Source organism: Manis pentadactyla, chromosome 14 (assembly GCF_030020395.1).
Source record: "Manis pentadactyla isolate mManPen7 chromosome 14, mManPen7.hap1, whole genome shotgun sequence".
In the NCBI taxonomy this organism is placed as follows: domain Eukaryota; kingdom Metazoa; phylum Chordata; class Mammalia; order Pholidota; family Manidae; genus Manis; species Manis pentadactyla.
This window is the reverse complement of record NC_080032.1, coordinates 67,049,139-67,069,870: the sequence shown is the minus strand read 5'-3', so window position 1 is coordinate 67,069,870 and position 20,732 is coordinate 67,049,139. Positions and strand designations below refer to the sequence as shown.

At 37.3% G+C, this 20,732-nt stretch overlaps 2 protein-coding genes across 3 annotated transcripts in view; one reads left to right on the top strand and one right to left on the bottom strand.

Moving 5' to 3' along the window:
• Positions 1–20,732, top strand: part of LOC130680517 (uncharacterized) — a 634,026-nt gene that overhangs the window by 591,656 nt on the left and 21,638 nt on the right. The gene's annotated exons all lie outside the window — the stretch shown is intronic.
• LOC130680523 (natural killer cells antigen CD94-like) lies at positions 13,671–19,853 on the bottom strand. Its single transcript, XM_057491217.1, has 5 exons — positions 18,577–19,853; positions 17,212–17,304; positions 17,007–17,069; positions 15,337–15,488; positions 13,671–14,484 (listed from the first exon to the last, which is right to left on the bottom strand). The coding sequence occupies exons 1-5, from the start codon at positions 18,581–18,583 to the stop codon at positions 14,377–14,379; spliced, it is 423 nt and encodes a 140-aa protein (XP_057347200.1). The 5' UTR covers positions 18,584–19,853; the 3' UTR covers positions 13,671–14,376.

Genomic DNA, 20,732 nt, shown 5'->3' with positions numbered 1-20,732 from the left:
AAGTTCAGTCGGACAATATCCACCATATCATAGATAAGTTTTCACAAATGCCTAAGGTGCCTAACTGGTTTTCTTGGTTTCACTGGAGATGGCTGGTAATTACAGGTATGCTTTGGTTAGGTAACTATATTCCTATTATGTTAATGTGTGTGCACAATTTAATTAGTAGTTTAAAACCTATCCATGCTGAAGTTACTCTACAAGAAGATATGTCAAAGAAATAATCAATCTTCCCAGGTTTTCTTCTGCCTGCTACTTCTGTAGCTTTTCTTCTTCCTACCTAATCACAACCTTTAAATAGAACTCGTGCCACATGTCGAATTTACCGAGTATCATAATTCTTCCAAGTGGTAAAGACACCTCAAGACAAATGCTGGGCATAGAAGCCACAGGGCATAAATATGCAAAGAAGTAAAAAGCTAACCTTTTCAAACGATAAGGCTTCTCTCTCACTTACCAACTTCACATTTCCCTGTATGGCCCCGGAAGATGACTGGTTAGCCAGAGACGGGTAAGATTCCTCAAGGGAGGAACAACCTAAGACAGGCACAGTCGCAGGGGGCCATCTGGTGAGAAAATGGGGAGCAGCAGAGGTGAGGCTTAGAACCTCCCCCCTCATGTTCTGAGAGAAATCTTCTGCATACATGGATGTTTATTGCCCTCGTCTAGCGCGGATTAACACATAGTCTACAGGCACACACCTGATCATCTACATTTGCTCTCTTACAACACTAAACTCTGTTTTCTACCTTTATCTCGTATCTACCTACCACTTCAGCATTTTATTAAAAATAATAATAATAGAGAAATGTGGTATCCACATATAAATCAGGTTTAAAAATCAAATGAGTATTCATATTTGAACTGACTGTTTATACTTCATAATGCATTAACAAAACCGAAAGCTTCTGTGATGACTGCCCTTGCACTGTTCACCATGTAACTTATTCACTATGTAAGAATTTGTACTCCATGTAAGAATTTGTTCGTTATGCATCAGAAGATTGGAGACTGACGAAAAATGGGCTTGGGGTGGATTAATGATTGTGCATTGAGTATTGACCCCCCTATACAGAGATTTGTTGTGGTTAACAACTATTTGATCAATAAATATGAGAGATGCCCTCACTATATATATATATATATATATATATAAACACACTTCCAATTGTAAAATAAATAAGTAACCGGGATGTAATGTATAGCATAAGGAATATAGTCAAAATATTGTAACAACTTGGTATGGTGATACCTGGTACCTAGAAATATCATGTATATAAATGTTGAGTCGCTGTGTTGTACACCTGAAACTAATGTAATGCAATGCTGTTGTCAACTACCCTTCAATAAAAAAAAAAAAAAAAAAAAAAGTAGTTATAGAACTTGAAAAAAAAAAAAAAAAAAGAATAAAATTCATGTCCTGTGATATAAACTTTCTTGGTATCTAGTATAGTTATCAAGCAGGCCATAGGTAGTCAGAATATATTGAAAGATATTACTTTGCTTATTCAAACCTATCATACTGGTAATTGTATTTTTAAAATATCCCTCAAGATATACTATAAAATATTTCAAATGTTCTTGTTAAATTATTTTCAAATTAAACTGAATATAATCTAAAGACTTCTACTGCAGAACAGCTTCTAAATATGTTATTCTGGTTTACACTGCCAGTAGGGACACTTATGTAGTGATAACTTAGTACCCTCAGTTTTTTTAAAGAAAGTATCATTAATAATTACTTTCTCAGAATAAAATGTGTATGGAGTCATATCTTGCTTATGCTTATATGGCTTTGTCTTTTTCTAGCACGATATAGTGAGAGAACCCTAAGTCTCTGATAATATCTTAAAGCTTCCTATGATATCCCTCAAGCCATGTAAGGATTTAGCCAATTACAAACTTAGAACAGTCCACACAAGGCTGTCCTCACTTCTGATACCAGGTGCTCAGCGTAGGGGGTTTCCCAAACCACCCCCCAGGTTTAATAATTTGCTTCAAGGCCTCACAGGACTCACTGGAAACTATTACACTGATGTTTACAGTTTACTACAGGGAAAAGATATAGATGAGAATCAGCCAAAGGAGGAGGTGCATAGGGTGGAGTCTGGCAAAGGTGCCAAAGGTGTAGAGCTTCTGTTTTCCTGTCTCTGTGGAGTCAAGGACAGGTTATTTTCCCTACGTCCACATGGGACAATACTCATAGAGTATTGCCAGCCCAGGGAGCTGACCAGAGCCTTGGTGCTGAGTTTTTATTGAGGTTTAGTCATGTACTGCCAGTGTGGCTAACCCGTAGGTCCCAGACCTCTGGAGGCAGAACTGATAACCATATGGCCCTGGGTCCTCAGGCAAACAAAGATGCTCCTGTCAGGCACGATATTCCAAAGGCCTGTAGATCACCTCCCATCATTAAGACTGCTAATACAAGTATAAATTCTTTTTAAAGCCTCAAGAAAACAGTCTTTCTAGTTATGTGCAATGTGACAAAATTCAAAATCCTCTCAGAGAAAAAGCTCTGTAAGCACAAATATCCTAATATAAATTAATGAAAACAGTTGCACAAAAACCTTCCAAGTAAGTTGTCAGCCTTCTTTCCCATAGGTATATCAGAAGAACCCAAATCATGGGTTCTGGATTCTGATTTCTAAGATGTAACATTGAACCCACATACAAATTAAATAAAGAGCAAGCTTTCACTGCCCCAGCCCCCCATTCACTATCGCTGTGTCTATAATGGCGACAAAGGGAAAGCATGTGGTAGTAGAGATATAGAGGGCAATGCTTAAGTACAGCAACCATGTAATAGATCTGGACAGAATGAGAAGCAAAGAGGAAAAGCCTAGAAATAGGAAGGTGGTCCTCTACTGCCTCCCTCTTACCAAAAACAGTAGCACTGAAGCAGCTTCTCAGGAAATTTAATTTGGTATCACCACAGCTATAGACCAAGAGGAATATGGCTATAGGCCTGCCACACTTGAAAGCAAACATTCAAACCATGGCTTTTCTATGCAGAACAGTACTACTGCTAACTAAAGCAATCCTAGGAGACTGGCATTCCTCTTACTTGTACAGAATAAGTAATTTATGACCTATATACTAGATATAAAATCAGATATTAAAGGACATCTGATCTAAGTCACAGGAGTGTATAACTCTAGAATGGTTCTCAAACTGGACTTGCAGATCCCTGAGTGATGTATTCTTAGGGGTATGAGTGCTGTGGAAGAATATTTTTAATTCTAGGGTTTTTCTATCAGTAATTAAATAAATTGATTAGAAAGTCTAAAATTAGGATAATCCATTTATAATCCCAGTATTACCATGAAACTTCAAGAACTGCAGCGGTTTTAATTACAACCCAACTGGCACCAAACAGAGTCTCTGTGTCTAGAACTTCATACATAAATGATGTGTGTGGTGACTGGGAGCCAAGTGAGCGTCACAGCTCATTCTAGAAGCACATGTTTCACTGCAGCTCAAACAGAGCAAGGCAGTCACAGAACAACGATCAGACTCCTGAGAACAGAGGTTACTGCCAAACTGAAAGCCTGTGTCAAGGCAGCCAGTAATCGACACTTTACCAGGACTTAACTATGTGCCAAGAACTGCCCTAAGCACTTTATATGGATCCTATCAATTAATCTCCTCAAAAACTATATAAGGTAGGTACTATTTGCAAAAGGAATTAGTTTCCCTAAGGACATAGAGTGAATAAATACTGAGGTGGGCTTTGAATCTAGGTGCTCTTGTGTCCATGCTGTACTATCAACCCTTCTCCATGACTAACCACCTCAATTAAAAACACAGCACGCTGTCGGAAAAGCCGCAAGCCCTGGTTGATCTCATGAAATTCATCTTCCAAACCCATCAGCCGGCCTGGAAAGACTGCCAACAGTTTCTCTGCACCCTGTTCACAATGGAAGAGAGGAGGCAGCCAGGGTCTTTGGGGTGCATGGGCTGAAATCGCTGTCCCTAAGTAGCACCCTGAGTGGGACTTCACCACCCTGAGGGACAGCACCAGATCCGCCGATATAGGATGCCTTCCTCCAGGGGGTCAAAGCCAGGTCCCAAAAGCCTATAAACATGACCCAAGTATCTTCAGTCACTCAATGACCAGGACAGTCTCTGTCAGCTGCACTAAAAGACAGAGATGACCAAAAGGCAGCGAAAAGCTGGCCACCAAAGGGGGAAAAGCCTAGGACACCCCTAGCCAGGGACCAATGTGCTTACCGTGAAGAGAAGGGGCATTGGAAGAACGAATGCCCCAAGCAAGACAAAGCCCCAAAGCCCAGTCACTGCTGGGAGGAGCAGAGGCCCATTAGTCTGGCAGGAACAGACTCAGACTGACAAGGACCGGGCTCTGGATGGTCCCATCTTCATTACACCTTTCGGGCTCCCTCGCCTCTTGCACCGGCATCTGAAGGGCACCTGCTCCCAGCCAAGGGCACAGTCTGGCTGCTGGTCGGGGGGTGAGTGGATCCACTGGTTCTGGAGTTGGCAGGGAGGCTGAAAGCGGCAGGGTGTCTGGGACCAGGGGGCTAGGTGCTGACAGTCCTGGGGTCGCATAAGGTGGGGACAAGATTGGCTCTTCCTCTGGATCACCAGCAAAAATTTGTGGAGGCTCAGGCTTCTGTTGATTCTTTGTGGGCTGCTTTGTTGAGGTGACTAAGACCCTACTTTGTCCCTGCCTGTTTCAAGGGAATCACAAGTCACTTCATTAGTGTAAATTCAGATATGGTTGAAAGGGGTTTATTATGGAATAATGGAAGATACTCTTTCACTCTCATCACTCAGGAAATTACAAAGGTTTTAGGAACTCTGTGTCAAGAACCAAGGAGGAAGACCAGGTATACATTTCTTAGTACTTCACAGTATCACAGATAATATATATTTACAAACTGTTGCATGCATTTTAGTTCTAAGTAGAAAGAATGAATCTCCAGAATGTGTTAAATAACCAGTTATTACTAGAATTGTAATTCAAAGATTTCAAATATATGGAAAAAGAGCTTGAAGTCTTTGAAAAGTGTAAGTCCTAAGAATGTGAGCCTCCACTGTAATAATGAACAGTGGTTTGTAAGTTTCTTGTGCCTGCCAGTCGGTGGCTCAGAGACAGTGTGTATGTCCCTATGTCTATACCAAGGCAAAAGGCCAAAAAGTGTTTAGACATAAAATTATGTGATGAAAGTTATTTTAAGGATAGGGGACTGTTTACTTCCATGACACTTGAGCATAAACGTGTTAGTTCTGGGAGGAGCTAAAAGTTTCCTTTTCCACTAATTTCATTTTCTGTAATCTCATGGTTTAGATATTTTCTCTTTATTGCAGTGCTTCTGGATGTGGGCTGTACTGACCATGATGCCGGGGTTCCTGTTTGTGGAGCTAAAGAATGAACTTTGCAAACACTCAAGGCAGGAGAGCAAGGGGAGGCTTTTATTTTAGAGAGAAAGTGAGAGGACAGAGCTCCTGCCTCAGGCCAGGCGGGGACAAGAGTGCCCTGGGGTGGTTCATTGTCTAGGGGTTTTGTAGGCGGTTGAGAGACAAAGGGCTAGGGATGTACGCCTGCTAAGTGGTCCCAAAATGTTTACCTTTGAAGAAACACTAAATTTACTATTAGCCTTCCTGGTTATTCACAAGAAATTTACTGCTCTGATTTCCTCCCAGGATATTAGCTTCCTGGTCTGGGAGCATATCACTCAAGGCTTCTTGCTTTGCTCCCAAGGTGAGCTGAGTTATTGTCTGTTTGTTAAAGAGTATGTTAATAACCAATTAGGTTTTAAAATGCAATCTAATTTTCAAGATGGAATCCTTCCTGATTTTACTATGTTGTTTTGCTCTTGCTTGCTACATTGCCCAAGTTGCAAATAATTTGTTTAAGGCTGGAGGAAGAAAAGCAGTACCTGGGTAAAGTCAGGAAAACAAGCTGGACCCCCCAGCAGGCCAAAGCAAATCCCACAGTGGATTATCTTACTTAGTATTTTCTGGAGGCCCTCATCCTACTCTGTCTAAGCACATGGTCCCTTTCCCAGCCAGACATAAAAACAAACTTGCAAAGCTCAGAAAGCTTCCTTTTTTAGGACATGACCTATAAGATGAGCTCTTCAGGGAGAACAGGAGTTACCTAGAGGGGGAAGTAAATCGGAAAAGCTTAGCAGGCTAGAGAAATAGCATCTGCACATTTCCTGAGCCAGGAAAAGAACCTTGTTTAATGGAGGAATTTATTTTTAGTCTTAAATAAATTAAGAAAATTAATTTATTTGTGCATCCATAACTAGGTAGTTCAGTGGCAGAATTTGGATAGATGTTCAGAAAGTGGTTTTACTTTCCCCCCAAGGTTGACAGATTAAAAAAAGATCAGTTTAAAGTCTGATAACATATGGTGGTGGTTATGGTGTCTTACTCTTTTCTTGCCTTAGCGCCTACAAATCAGCATATGGTAAGGACTTGCCTGTTTGCCAAAAGAATGGTGCTGAAATTGCTGAGTCAGTAATGAAAGAAGCACTACGGGTCATGAGAGAGTGTGGGGCAATTTCAGGAAGCATTCAGGAAGGAAACACTCATAGCAACTGGAGTTTGAGTTGGATCTTACAGAAGAATACTTAGAGATGCCCAAATATTTGTACTCTTCCCCGAGTCAAGTAGTTAATAGCAGGAGCAAGGGAGAAGTTAGGAAAGTGAAAGCAGTGAGCACTCACAGGCAGGTTAGCAGAATTCACAGTAATACTCATGGCATTTAATTTGTAATTTGTTACATAATCATACACACACACAGAGGACAAACCTATCATATCAAGCTCTAATTTCTGTTTTTCATTTAACATACAGAGCTTAACCGCTTGCTACATTATCCTGACATTAGAGAACTTTGGAATTAAATGGTTCTACTATCAGAAAAGGGAACTTTTCTTACTATGTTATTTTCTCTCACACTCCTGAGTGGTAAAGTACAGGAAACCCTCCATTTTCAGATTAAACCAACCACTTGGGTTTGCAAATATTGGAACCTATATTCCTAAATGGTTATGGTGGTTTCTGGAGGGAGTTTAGAAAATGCCACAAGAAATTTGGTTCAGTTTTCAGGAAATACATGAAATAAAAATATGTTATATATTGGTGAAAGAAAACCTGAAAGACTCTTTGATTTTCATAAAGTGTTCTAGAATAACTTACACTTTTTCACACCATGATTTTAATACAAGCTGCAGACTCCTGAAGTCTCAAAAATCAGTCTTAATGGAGCCATCTGAAAAAAGCAGAGGAAAGAGGGAGATAAGAGTTAAGGTGAGAACTCAGATGATGGAGGTCTTAAAAGTGGGAACCAGTGGGGGAGAATTCACAAAGCTCTCAGGTCCACATAATGAATATATGAAGGTATATTTTAGTCTTTAGGTCATTTATTTGATGCATAGTCATTTGGCTATGAAAAGGAGAGGAGATTAGGGGAGAGGAAGGGAGGGAGCAGAAGAGGGAAGAGGGGAGATGAGGAAAGGGGGAGGAGAGGTGGGGAGGGGAGGGGGAAGAAATTTTCTCCATGGATATGTGACATTTAGCATTCCTACCAGCAATGTGTGAAAATGTCTATTTCCCCTCAACTTCATCAAACTTCTGAATTTTTGACAGATGAGAAATAGAACCTCATTGTAATTTTAGTATGAATTTTTCTTATGATGACTGCAGTCGATTTTCTTAGTTTAAGGGCCATTTTTATATCTTTTCATGTGAAATAACTCTTTGAAAGCTTTGCCATTTTTTCCTAGAGAAATTTTGTTCTTTTCAAAGTTTTTCATGTGTATTTTGACTTTGCTTTTGGTATTTTTTGCTATGCAAATTAAAATAAATTTAGATAGCCATATTTTTCAAGTTTTGCATGTATTGCATCTAAGCTTTAAGTATAATTAGAAAGCCTTTCCTCAAGTCATAAAGAAATACATCAAGTTTTCTTCTAGTATTTGTATGGTTTCTTTATATTTTATAGTTTATTCCTCTATATGGTTTGAGGAATATATCTAGTTTTAACCTTTTTCAAATGGCTGTCCAATTGTCCAGACAATATCTATTTAAAAGCCCATGATTTATTACATTTATTAGTTACCACTTTTTTCATAATCTAAATTTCTGTATGTAGTTGAGACTATTTATGGTCTTTTCATTCTATGCCTTTGGTCTATTTGTGGTCATTACTAACCACATTATTTTAACTGAAAGTTTTTGAGGTGTGTTTTAATAATTAGTAGGTCTAATTCTTCATTGTGGTTATGCTTTTGCAGTCTACATATCCTGTGTTTATTTTTCTATATGAACTTCAGTGCCCAGATCTGTCATCTTCGGATTTTTAATGGGATCACTTCAAATTTATAAACTGACTTAAGAAAAGGTCCTGACCCAAATCAGAAGATGTTTTTACCTGGTTAAAAGTCTATTTTTCATCTTCCAGGAATGTTTTACATTTTTTCATACAAACTTGGAATAGACCTTTTTCAGTTTATTTCCAAATATTCCGTCTTATTTATCATTACTGTAAATAAGGCTTTGCATCCAATATGTCTTGTAACTGGTTTTATTGAGTAGATGAAAGCTATTTATTTTACATATGAATTTTACAATTTGCTAACATACTGAATTTCTTATTAGTAAATTTAGGCTTATCTTGACTGTTAGATATATTATCATACACATACAAATACAGCATTTTTCCCCCATTTTTATCTTTCTATTCATTTTTTCTGGCCTAGTTACATTGGCTAACAACAGCAGAACAATGTTAGTAAGTAGTGGAGGTAATTGGCATGATGCCATTTTCCTGACTCTAAGGGACTACCTCAATATTTTCTGCAAAGTAAAATTCTGGTTTTAGAATACTCACACATACCTACATACATATGCATATATACATATACATATACATACATAAGTATATTTATAAACTTTATAAACTACAGTTAAGGTAGTATCCTTACATTTTATTTTTCTTCAAGAGTTTTATGTATTCAATTTTTGTGGATATTTCAGGTGCATTTGTAAAGAAATCATATTTTCCCTTGTAGTAATTAACATATATCCAAAATATCTACCATACTGACTATATTATTTGGATCATCTATGACTTATTTTTTGTCCAAATTTTCTGTCATTTCTGAGAGTGACCTGTTAAAGTCACCTTTCATTAAAGTGTTACTGTGTATTCTTGCAGCTCCTATAATTTTTATAATATATAAATAAGCACTGTTACTGGATAAATTTAATCTCCATAGTAACATATTTGTGTCAAGATTCCAACCCCAGCTTTCTTTGCCTTATCAATATTTATCTTTTTACTTTTAACCTTGTATTAATTTCTTGAGCTCACTCCATCCCTTCTTCATTTCAGCTTTTTTTTCCATTCCTGTTCTTTTTATTACAGTGTAAGGATATCTAATCTCATTTACAGTGTTGTGTTATAGTTTTCTTCAGTCTTGTGGCTGTTTCCTTTTTTAGGTGGATAACTTTTTGTAGGTAGAAAATACTGTATTCACATCCTTGAATTGTTAAACGGGTTTTATGTAAATGGGTTTCGTTTTTTCTATTCCTACTGATGTCATGGTCAAGCCGCCTAGTTGGAGAGCTCCCTCTTCTGTCAGTTCTGCCCTATCTGTGCAGTTTCCTTTGTGGATGGGGTTGACTGGAGGAGGGGGAGGGGAAGGCATGTCTTTTTTCTCTTTCATTTCTTCAGGATCCTTAAGTCCTTCAAATTATTTCTTTATTTTCATACTCCCATGTAAAAGACACACCACCCCTTCTTTATTATCTGCCTCTTCCACAGGAAAAAATGATTTTCCAGGTTTCTCATTTGTCTTACATTGCAAACCCCTTCTCCAGTGTCAGAAACTACCAAATCTCAGACTGTATTAGGCATTTTGGAATTTATTATTGCAGTTTTATCCTCCTGGATTGATTATGTCTGTGCTTGATCTATGCCCTCTCTTCCTTTCTTCTTCATAGAATATTACAAGGACTAACCCCTCTCCCCTGTACCACAGGCCTTAGGTAACGGGCTGGAGCAAAGGCTCTGTTAACATTTATTTTATCTACTTACAGAAAATTTGAAGGTTGTGATACTATGTGTCTCTGGAGATGTTGAAAAGACATGGGTCTTGTGTGGTTTTATTTGTTTCTTTATTAACTTTATGGATTGGGGGAGAGATGGGGGAATATTTGGAGTCAGGTGACCATGTTTGCAATGTGAACATGGGAGTTTAGCTAGTATATTTATTAATATGTCCTATCTTTTAGATCCTTACTCTGAAATCTATTTCATACACTTAATTAGTAAAAACTTGTATGGAAGACACATGAATTCTCAGAGAATAACATTCTAAAATGTTTACCTGAGATGATTTTATTCTCTGTATATGCTTTTGCCTTCTTGTAGCCCCTCTGTTTCATGTATTTAGTGTGTGAATAAACAGCTGTAGACCATAATGGCTGAAAAAATGCAGTTCTTTTTAATGTTGAATCAAGTAAAAACATACAGAGGAAGAGTATCACATTATATTTGTCAGTATAAGCTTTATAGTATCTAGAAGCATCTCAGAGTAGGGTTCAGAAAACCTCAGCATAAAGATTAGAAAACATTGAAGGTTCACTATATGAAAATGTTTTATGGCATTGTTTACAATGGCAATGGCTTTCTCGGTGATGAGATGAATCCACTTACACATAGTAATATTTTTGTAAATTTTAAATGCAGTTATATTGCATTTGATTGCAAACCAAGTCTTATTTAAATGTATTTTAGAAATAGAGTGAATAAATATCTCTAGTATCACTTGAGGCTGAAAATAGGTACATATACATAAATTATAAATCTGTTTATTTTTATTTATACTTCTAAGAAAACAGTGTTGGCAGAATGACATTAACAAGATGGCAGGATAGGAAGCCCTTAACCCTAATTCCCATCACAAAGACACCAATTCAATAATAATTCATGGACACCTTCCTTTGTGTGAAATTCTGAAACAAATTGAGAAGTTCCCACACTCTGGGTGAAAACTATCCACTTCAATACTGGTGAATTGAGACATCCTCTTGCCTAATCTCTACTCCTGCACGATGTCATGCATCAGGAGGAAATTCCCAGCTAGATTCTGTGTAGCCTGTTTCAGAATGCTGATGGCGCTTGGCATTACGCAACCACTAGGGGCCAGTGAAGCACAGTGACAGTGGTGTGGGCTGGTAGTCACCATAGCCCCACTATCCCTTCCACCTAGTCCATCACAGAGTGAGAACTCCAGCTTCCTCCTTGAGAGGAAGAGAAACGGAGTGTATATCCAATGCCCCAACTTTTCAGGCAGATAGTCAAAGGACTGGGTTCTGTCTAGCTTTTCTTGGAGTGTCAGTGGGACCCAGCAGGGTCTGATTGCCTGGTACCAGTGAGAAAAAGATGACAGCGTGGGATAGGAGTTTCCATAGCACCATAGACCCTCTCCTGGCCCAGCAGAGTGAGTGGACAAAAATCCACAGCTCCCAACTTCTCTCTGGGGAGGGAAGAGTGGAAAGAGCATCTGATGATCCAACTTGTATGGGAGCTTCCTGAGGAACTGGCTCCCATCTCCCTTGTGTCAAAACAAGAACTGGCATACTCTAGATGACTAGGGGCCACCGAGCACAGAGAGAGTGGACTGAACTAGTCCAAAGGTTGGAGAGACCCCCAGGATCTGTGGCCAGGCTGGTTGGTGAGGGTCTTCTATATGAAGCTGGTCTATGAAGACTTGGAGAAGTGGCTCTTTTGTCTAATGTACAGACACCAACAAAGAGAGTGAATGAAAGTGAAGAGACAGGGAAATATGTTCCAAATAAAGGAACATGGTACATCACCAGAAATGGAACTAGTGAAACGGAGTTGTATGATCAACCTGTCAGATAATTCAAAATATCCATCAAAAAAAAAAAAAAACCTAAGGTCAGGAGAACAATGCATGAGCAAACTAAGAATATCAACGAAGAGAGAGAAAATTAAAGAGTTAATATAAAAAGTTAAAATAAAGAGGCAGCACACTGAAACACACCCCTAGTCTTTCTGTGAAAGCAGCCTAAATCAGCTTATCTTCGTTAGTGTGCTCTGAGAGGCAGCTTCCACTAAACGCATTTTTAGGGGCTGACCGAAATCCTCTAGGGACTGGGGAGGCCAGCAGGCACCTCTTTGCGCTCTTTCTCTGCCCTGCTCCAGTTTGTGCGGTTACTGAGAAAGGAGATTGTGTACACATCTGTTAACCCAGCTTCTGTGTCTACTGCCCAGAGAACGCATCCGCTGATGGCCTGGCTCTGACTGCCAGCATGGCTTGTGGTCAAAACATGTGAAGAGTTCGTTTGTAGTTCTTTATATTCACATTTTGAGAAATAAACAAGATCCTTTCCTCTTCCTGGCTCTTTATATATTAAGAATCAATTTGAGGTTCTTAAGTATCATCATTTAATTGAAATATAAAACTAAAGCAAATAGAGATGTCAATATAAATTTCTTAAGATGTATAAGCAACAGTTAAAAAAAGAGAAGTGGCTTTTGATATCTGTAAGGTAGGGGAAAACCCATCGAGCTCACAGGTATTGGAGCTTACTGTATTCCCATCCCTTTTTCGACACATTCAGAAACCCCTCGATAACTTGCAGCGCTCCCTCTCTCACAAAAGCGGGAGCAGGAGGAGGTGAGGAATGTTCAATATTTGACACATAAGTTTTAGGAAAAGGGCTGTGGGGTTGATTAGAGATTAAGATCTTCCGTGCACGTGTAAGTGAATTTTTTACTGATGGTTAAGCATAAGGCAAGAAAAATCTGAAATCTGTGGAGTAAAGAAATGTCTTGTAAACTTATGTAATCTGGGCCTAGTTTCCCTTTATCCTTTCAAAATCAGAAAGCAATTACACAGGAACCATATCTTTGCCCAAAGACGGGCAGTTGTTCTACAGAACTCAGGAGTATCAAGAGAAGATACACAATGTGTTCCCCTCTGAAGCTGGATGATGCACATTAGGAAACCGTCATGAGGTACTTTCAAGTCTACATGAAAACACACAGCTATATAAATATCCAGAAAGAATTAACTCCAGAAAAGTGAGATGAAGATGGGATTTCCCAATTTGGCATGCCATACAAAGAGATAAAATGATGTTGATACATATTATTTGGTGTGAATTGTTTTATCTGAATTTCTGCAGAGAAAGTCTATAAAAATAGATGCATACAAATATGCTAAACTCACCAGTGAACACATGCATTAAGTCAACATTAATGACATTCTTTTGTTGATGCTTTATAATTTCAGGTGTAGGTGTACAAACCATCAACTTTAAAACTCGTGGTTTCAAATGTATGAAAATTGTATAAGACACAGTTTGAAACATTTTACAGATCCCAGCAGTAGATAATTAGCTATACTGTAAGAAGCAAAGGTACATTCTTATTACTACTGGACCTTCATTGTACCCTTCTCGCTCCTGGAAACATCTTTAAAAAGCTGTTGCTTACAGATAAAACAATGCTCTTTTTTGCAGGGATCACCCAAAACGTTTTTGCTTGTGCTGTATATGATGCAGTTTTGTATTTACAGTTTGAAACAATGGAGATCTGTAATGAAAAATAAATTGTTGTATGGAAAAGGAAAAAAGAATGTTCAGGGATGGTTTTTTTTTATTAAGCAATAGGACCTTTAAAAGCATTTGAATGAGAATTTAACTTACTGAGTTGTAGTGCTTTCATTAAATAGCCAAGCTTTCACAATTTCAGAGCACAATACTTCATAACTCAAGTTATTACCTCAATAGTCAAGAGCATTGAAGCCAGGGATTTTTAAAATTTTGCTATCAATATTAATGGTTTTGCAATATGATATACTTTGCTTCTATTTGGTTTAAAGATGGACTAATTTAGGCTAGGAATACAAATCAGAGCATAAAATTTGTCATTATATGATGATTCTAACCCATGTTTATGAAGGAAAATGAGATTCAAAGATTATAAATAAACATACAGGAGTAACTCCAGCATATTTGAAATATGGGAGGATACTGAGAAAATAATGGATTTCTTTACAGTTTTCCCTGGACCACTTCCAGGAATGTGAGTGTCTGCACAGACATGCCCAAGTGTTTACACTAATGCAGAGAAAATCATATGTCTTTGGCACCTTTATGGTCAGAAGTACACTAACGTCATGTCACTTGAGCATAAACTTTGATGTTCTAGATGGGACTAAAATCATTACTCTGTTGTATCTATTCTCTTTACTCTGTTCTCATGCTCTAGGGCAGGTTCTTATCTAGTGCTTCTTGATGGTACATCTCTGGCGAGAGCCACAAAAAATCTTATAAAGAACAGAGAAGACCTTGACTGCTGGAAACTTACAGATCTCGGGACAGAGCAGAGCCGTTCTCCCACACCCAGACGCTATGTTCTTCACTGTAATGGAGTCCAATCCAGTAAAAATATTTACTGGAGTTCATAAAATGCTGCTTGGAAACAGAAACAAACTGATTAATTTCATAGGAATCTACTCTGGGAATAATGTACTTTTAAGAAAGCCAGTGTCAGCATCAGATTCAGCCTTTCAATCACATGAACTGAAGTCATTTTAACGTCTAGCTGAAGAGGTATGTATGGTCACTTCCTTCATATTTTTTTTCATTTACCACGCCCATGCATTAGTAGAGAAAAAGATGCCACAAAATATCATTCCTTCAAGGAATGAAAAATGGTATAAAGGAAGCTGGAGATTTCTTGAAACACTTCCGTCACAGGAGATTGCCAATCAAATTTGATCCTAAATCAGAATCTTGAGTGACAGATTTCATGGATATAACATACTCATCCTATACTTAGCATGCATGCAGCTCAATAAATTTTTCACCTTTTCTTAAGAATTGGGTAATTTTTGTGATCAGACTCTTCATTTTCATTCCACATTATGTCCCAGAGTGATGACAAAAGATATGTAATTACAAAAGAAATAGTAAATTCAATTAAAGAACTAACAATTACAAGGTTGTTTGGTTGGTTCTTTGAATAAAAATGATGACCTAGTATCTCATCTTTTAATTCTCTCTAAAAAGTTTTTTGTACTTTATCTGGCACCTATCATGACTTTTATCTCTAGACTATAAATCTTTGAGAAAGTTCATGTACATTTTACAGTGGTTATTTCAAAGTATAGGAAATCAATAAATTGTTCATTCACATATAACCATCCATTTACTATCTGATTAAAGGCATGAATAAAGTAGTCAGCTTACTTAGTATGTTTGCCTATTTTTCTTTGACCAATAGGTCAAAGAAAATGTGAGAAACCACAATTAAATACATGCCAATTCATCTTCATTTTGCATCTGAAGTAAACTGGAATTCTGAGAAGAACAGAAATTCCTACTTTCTGCCCAACTTTTTAATTCATTAGAAATGAAGTAACAGTTGCACTGGTACCCAATCCACTTTTCATGGCAAGAACAGCAGCCAGAGCCTAAGAGAAAAAAATAAAACATGACTGTTGACATTGAGATTCTATTTTTCAATGCTATTCACTCATTCAAAAATTATTTGTTATTTATTCATTTTTTTCTATGAAATACTCTTTGAGACTCTACTACCTATACCACAGTTCAGGGGATACTCACATGACCAAGCCAGACATGGTGTTTTTCTTCTTGGGGATTATATTGTAGAGTCAGAATTGTATTATTTCCAATCACTTATTTTTTATAGTTAATGGTAATTTGGGTGTGCATACACAAGAAATTCGGTATGTCAAAACATTGTATAGAAGAGTATAATGTGAGGTGGTTGGAAAAGCCTTTTTGGGGAAGTGACCCAAATTTGAGCTCTACTGTGTAAACAGGAATAAACTAGATGAAAGAGATATTTAAAGGCGAGTATTTTAACATATTTCTTGAGTCAGAAAATACATGATACATTGGGAGAATTCTAATATGCTTTTAGGATATTTTAATTTTCAAAATGAAGGTGAATAAAAACAATTAGCTGGAAATCTGGTCATATGGTTTCCCAGTGATAGAGTTTTAAATATTTACTATCCTCCCTGATAAAGCTCATGACACATGGTAAACACTCAAATCTTTGCCACATGAAGGACACCAGGTTGTTGAGTAGAGTGGTGATTAGCAGGGGCTGGAGGTGGGGGAAATGGGAAGATGTAGTTCAAAGGGTTAAACTTCCAAATAGAAGAAGATCAGTAAGTTCTGGGGATCTAATGCACAGCATTGAGGTTATAGTTAACAACACTGTTTTATACACTTAAAATTTGCTAAGAGAGTAGATCTTAAATGTTCTCACTGCAAAAAAAAAGGTAATTATGTGACATGATGGAAGTGTTAGCTAATGGTGTGGTTAGCTAATCATATTGCAATATATGTGCATCATATCAACTTGTACACCTTAAACTTACAAAATATATGTCAATTATGTATCAGTAAAGCTGGAAAAATGCCAAGGAAAAAGAGAGAAAGGAAGTTCCACATAATTACAGAAGATGGTAAGACAACTTGGATAGCATTTGGAAAAAATACATATTAGAAACTGGATTTAGAGCTGGCTTTCATTGGATTAATAGGGTTTAGAACTGCAGAAATCTGCACTATATTCTGAGTCATAGAAGAAGAAAAAGCAAAGATAAAGGAGATATAAAAGTAGGGGTTATAAGCAAACAGCTGATTAGGATTCTCTGTAATATATTTATGGCAAATTATTTTTGATTTGTTACATAAACATGAGCACTCATACAGGAAATATATGTCACTTCTGCTAACATTTTTCTTTTTACTTAAATATATAAATGATGCTCAGTCTAGGCAATTTAATAATTTTTACATTAGAGAACAATGAAATGTGCCTAGTCCACAATTAGTAGGCAAACTTATATTACTAAGTGTAATATTCCATCATGCTTTTGTGTGAGAAAAGCAAAAAGTTGTCTATTTCATTCCCTACCAACTCTTAAGATTTTCCAAAATTTGGAACCTACCTCCCTGGAGACCTATGGTGGATCCTGGAGACAATGTTGGCTGAATACTTTTTTTAGTGAATGCTATAGGAAATGATCAGAAATTTACTTAATTAGACACAGGTTTATGAAATAATATATTACACATTCATAAAATGAAACTTTTACTATTAAATGGTTTCATCATAACTTTGATCTTTATATAGACTTGCCTAGAAAAACTTACAATTTCTCAACAAAATTGCCAAAGTAGACATCAACAAAAGGCACATTACTCCTAAGATGCCACTGATCAATTTCCAAGGAGTGCTCTGAGAAGCTGTGAAGGAAGAGAGGGCCAGTGATAACTTCAAGAACAAACACAGAAGCTGAAGTTCTTAAAAGCAAAAACCTTTGAGAAAGAATCTTAAAAATTCTTTGGTTTGATAACCTGATCACTTTGCCAGTAAAACACTGGAAAATGAAGACACTCCATTCCGAACTACACCCAAACCAACATTTTTATGTGGCATACTTTATTCGTCAGTGGGATTTACCCACACGTTTTCTTCTTTACCAGCTCTGTCTCAGCAAAGTGAATTTACCGTCTATTGTTTTACTTGGCAAAGAAGCTTAGAGATCTAACAGGCACCAATTCCTGTTTTATGGGCTTATGTAATTGACATTTACTTCTATTTTCTCAACAAAAACACAAGATAATATGATTCCCATTAGGCAGGTGAGAAACCTTAGGATCCACTAATATTTTCCCAAGATATCAAAGCTGGTAAGTATCCAAGTCAGAAATCAAATGACAGTTTGCCAGGCCCAGAGTCTTTCATTTAGCACATTCTACCACTGTCAGAAAACTACTTGGCAGGAATATGCCCTTCTGCTAATCTCAATGCATCCTCTGCTCTGAGAAATGTCAAGCTGTTCAAAGGTTTGTAGCCTTTTTACATGGAAAGAAGACATAGGAGCATTCTAAATCTGGTGTGAAGAAAGGTTCTCCAACGAATGTATGGTTAATACTCTGGGGATCTGGGTTCATTTCACAGTACATTAAATTTTGACATATAAGCAACCGCTTTTTACATGTTCTCATACCAAAAATGACTTGCTTATAGACATTTCCCCTAAACAATTTATTATTAGGAGATTAAACATTAACATTAGCATGCTCCCAAAGGGTGTTGTCATTAGCAACACCCCAGTGTGTCAAACTGTTTATCTGGGTGGTTTGTGGATATCACAACACAAATGGTAATATTTTTAAAACACACCTTTAAGCATTGTGTTGTTAATACTCAACATTCTCTATCTATTTCTATGCTAGCATGGTGCTGCTCCTAATTTCACTGGAAATTCAGTTTCCATTCAGAATTTAGAGCTAACCCTCCCTGTCAGAAGCCACTTTAAGCCTATTGGTAAAGCTTCACAAAATCACTTTTCATTTGCAGAATGAAGTCAGAAATGGGAAGTGCTGACATGTGGGAAGTCTAAAAATGCCTGCTTCTTTGTTAAAGCACTACCTTGGAATTAGCCATATCCCAGAGATACACCTTTTCTGGCTATTTTCATGTATTAATTTTATGATCTGGGCTGCACATACCTGCCATGGGAAGTCTTGGTCCAGTGCTGATGCAGGTAAGGCACTCTGTGTCTTGTTCAAGAATGGTGGGTCACAGAGCTGACCTCGAGGCTAAAGAATCCAAAAGTTGTGTATGGAGAAATTTGTTATAAAAAGAAAGAGAAACAAAAATTGTGCATTTAAACAATGCTCTTGAGTCTTCTATGGTGAGACATGGATGTGCACAATGAACAAGACAAAGTAAAATCACTAGCTTCTAAAATGTTCCGGAACCACAACACAGGAAATTCGTACTCTTTTTGTGTAATGTGAACACTTTGTCACAAAAGAAGGTGAGAAGGAGGTTGTTTTTTTTTTTTGAATGTTTGAATATCAAAGTCACCTTAAAAATTATTTAGAGAATAGGGGAAAATATGGGTAAACCAAAGGTAAATTTACTTAGTGCAATAAAATTCCACATAGAATTGTCCTCTTTTAATAATGAAAAATATTTGTTATTTACCTTGTGCCAATGCAGTTCAAAGCACTTGACATATGTTAGCTGTTTTATTTCTGAAAATGGCTTAATAATGAAGATACATTAATATGCTCATCTTACCAATGAGAAAACTAAAGCACAGTAGAGTTAAGTACTTGACCAAGACCTCAAGTTTCAAACCCAGGCCTTGTCCAGAATACACATTGCAGTATATTTCAAATCAAGCCTATCTTTCTGTGTCTATATACTTATTTTTAGTTTTCATTTCTTCTCTTTAGCACAGACTCGTGGGTAGTTCCATGTCTCATTCTGCTCTTCTGATCCGTGTCTCATGAACCCAGTTATGGAAGGCAAAGATCAAAAAGAAAGAAGCAGAGCGACTTCTCATTTTTGCCCCAAGTACACGCACGTGCACACCTGTGCTCTACGACTGCCTCGGCTGGTCCAAGCCCACGCTCCAGTGCCTCGTGCACTAGCCTTACAAGCTTCTTTCAAAACTGACTCTCCAATGTTGTACAGCTGCTCTATTACCCTTATTTGACTAATAAGTTCATTATTATAATTTTTACTGTATTTTTATCAATGACGAAAAGAAAAACAAAAAAGGACTATAGTTTGGTTTCTCAATCTCCATGAAGTTGAAGTTTTCCATCTTTAGGACTGCTTTTACTGAACCACCAAAATTGCTAAAGTATAAAATATAAAATATACCAGAGAAAGTAAACATGAAAATTCCTTCATCCAGATTTCATGCAAATACAATTTATTAATGAGTGGGGCCCAAATTGTTTTTATACTGGGAAAATCTGGAAGCAATCATGTGTGAAGCACAGTTTCAAAACAAGAGACTAAAGGTTAATAAAATACTAAAATCAGGAAATTTTTGAAATAATTACCTCTATACAGAGGCATAAAATTTTTTTAAATAAATGGTTTCAATATATAAGACATTGTAATGTGATATAAAATACTGATACATATCACTGTCTTCTAGAGATAGTGAAATAAGCATGATTTATAAAATACATGAGGTCCAATGTTTATCACAGCACTATTTACGACAGCCAAGAAATGAAAGCAACCTAAGTGTCCGTCAGTAAATGAATGGATAAAGAAGAGATGGTACATTTACACAATGGAATATTATTCAACCATAAGAAGAAAATAAATCCTACCATTTGCAACAACCTGGATGGAGTTGGAGGACATTATACTCAGTGAAATAAGCCAGGCAGAGAAAGACAAGTATCAAATGATTTCACTCATCTGTGGAGTATAAGAACAAAGAAAAAACTGAAGGAACAAAATAGCAGAATCACAGAACCCAAGAATGGGCTAACAGTTACCAAAGGGAAAGGGACTGGGGAGGATGGGTGGGAAGGGAGGGAGAAGGGGAATAAGGGGCATTATGATTACCCCACATAATATAGGTGAGGCACGGGGATAGATATACAAGTACAGCACAGAGAAGACAAGTAGTGACTCTATAGTATCTTACTATGCTGATGGACAGTGACTGTAATGTACCAGACGCTGGACAATTACGTAGAAAGCAGAGCCGTCCTCTCAGAAACAAGTACTACATGTCTGACCCATCAGTTCATACATGCCTGATTGGAAACAAACCCAACTGCCCCCAGTGACACAAAGATTCATACATTTATTTTTGCCTATGCAACTCTGGATGCCTTGAATTTTG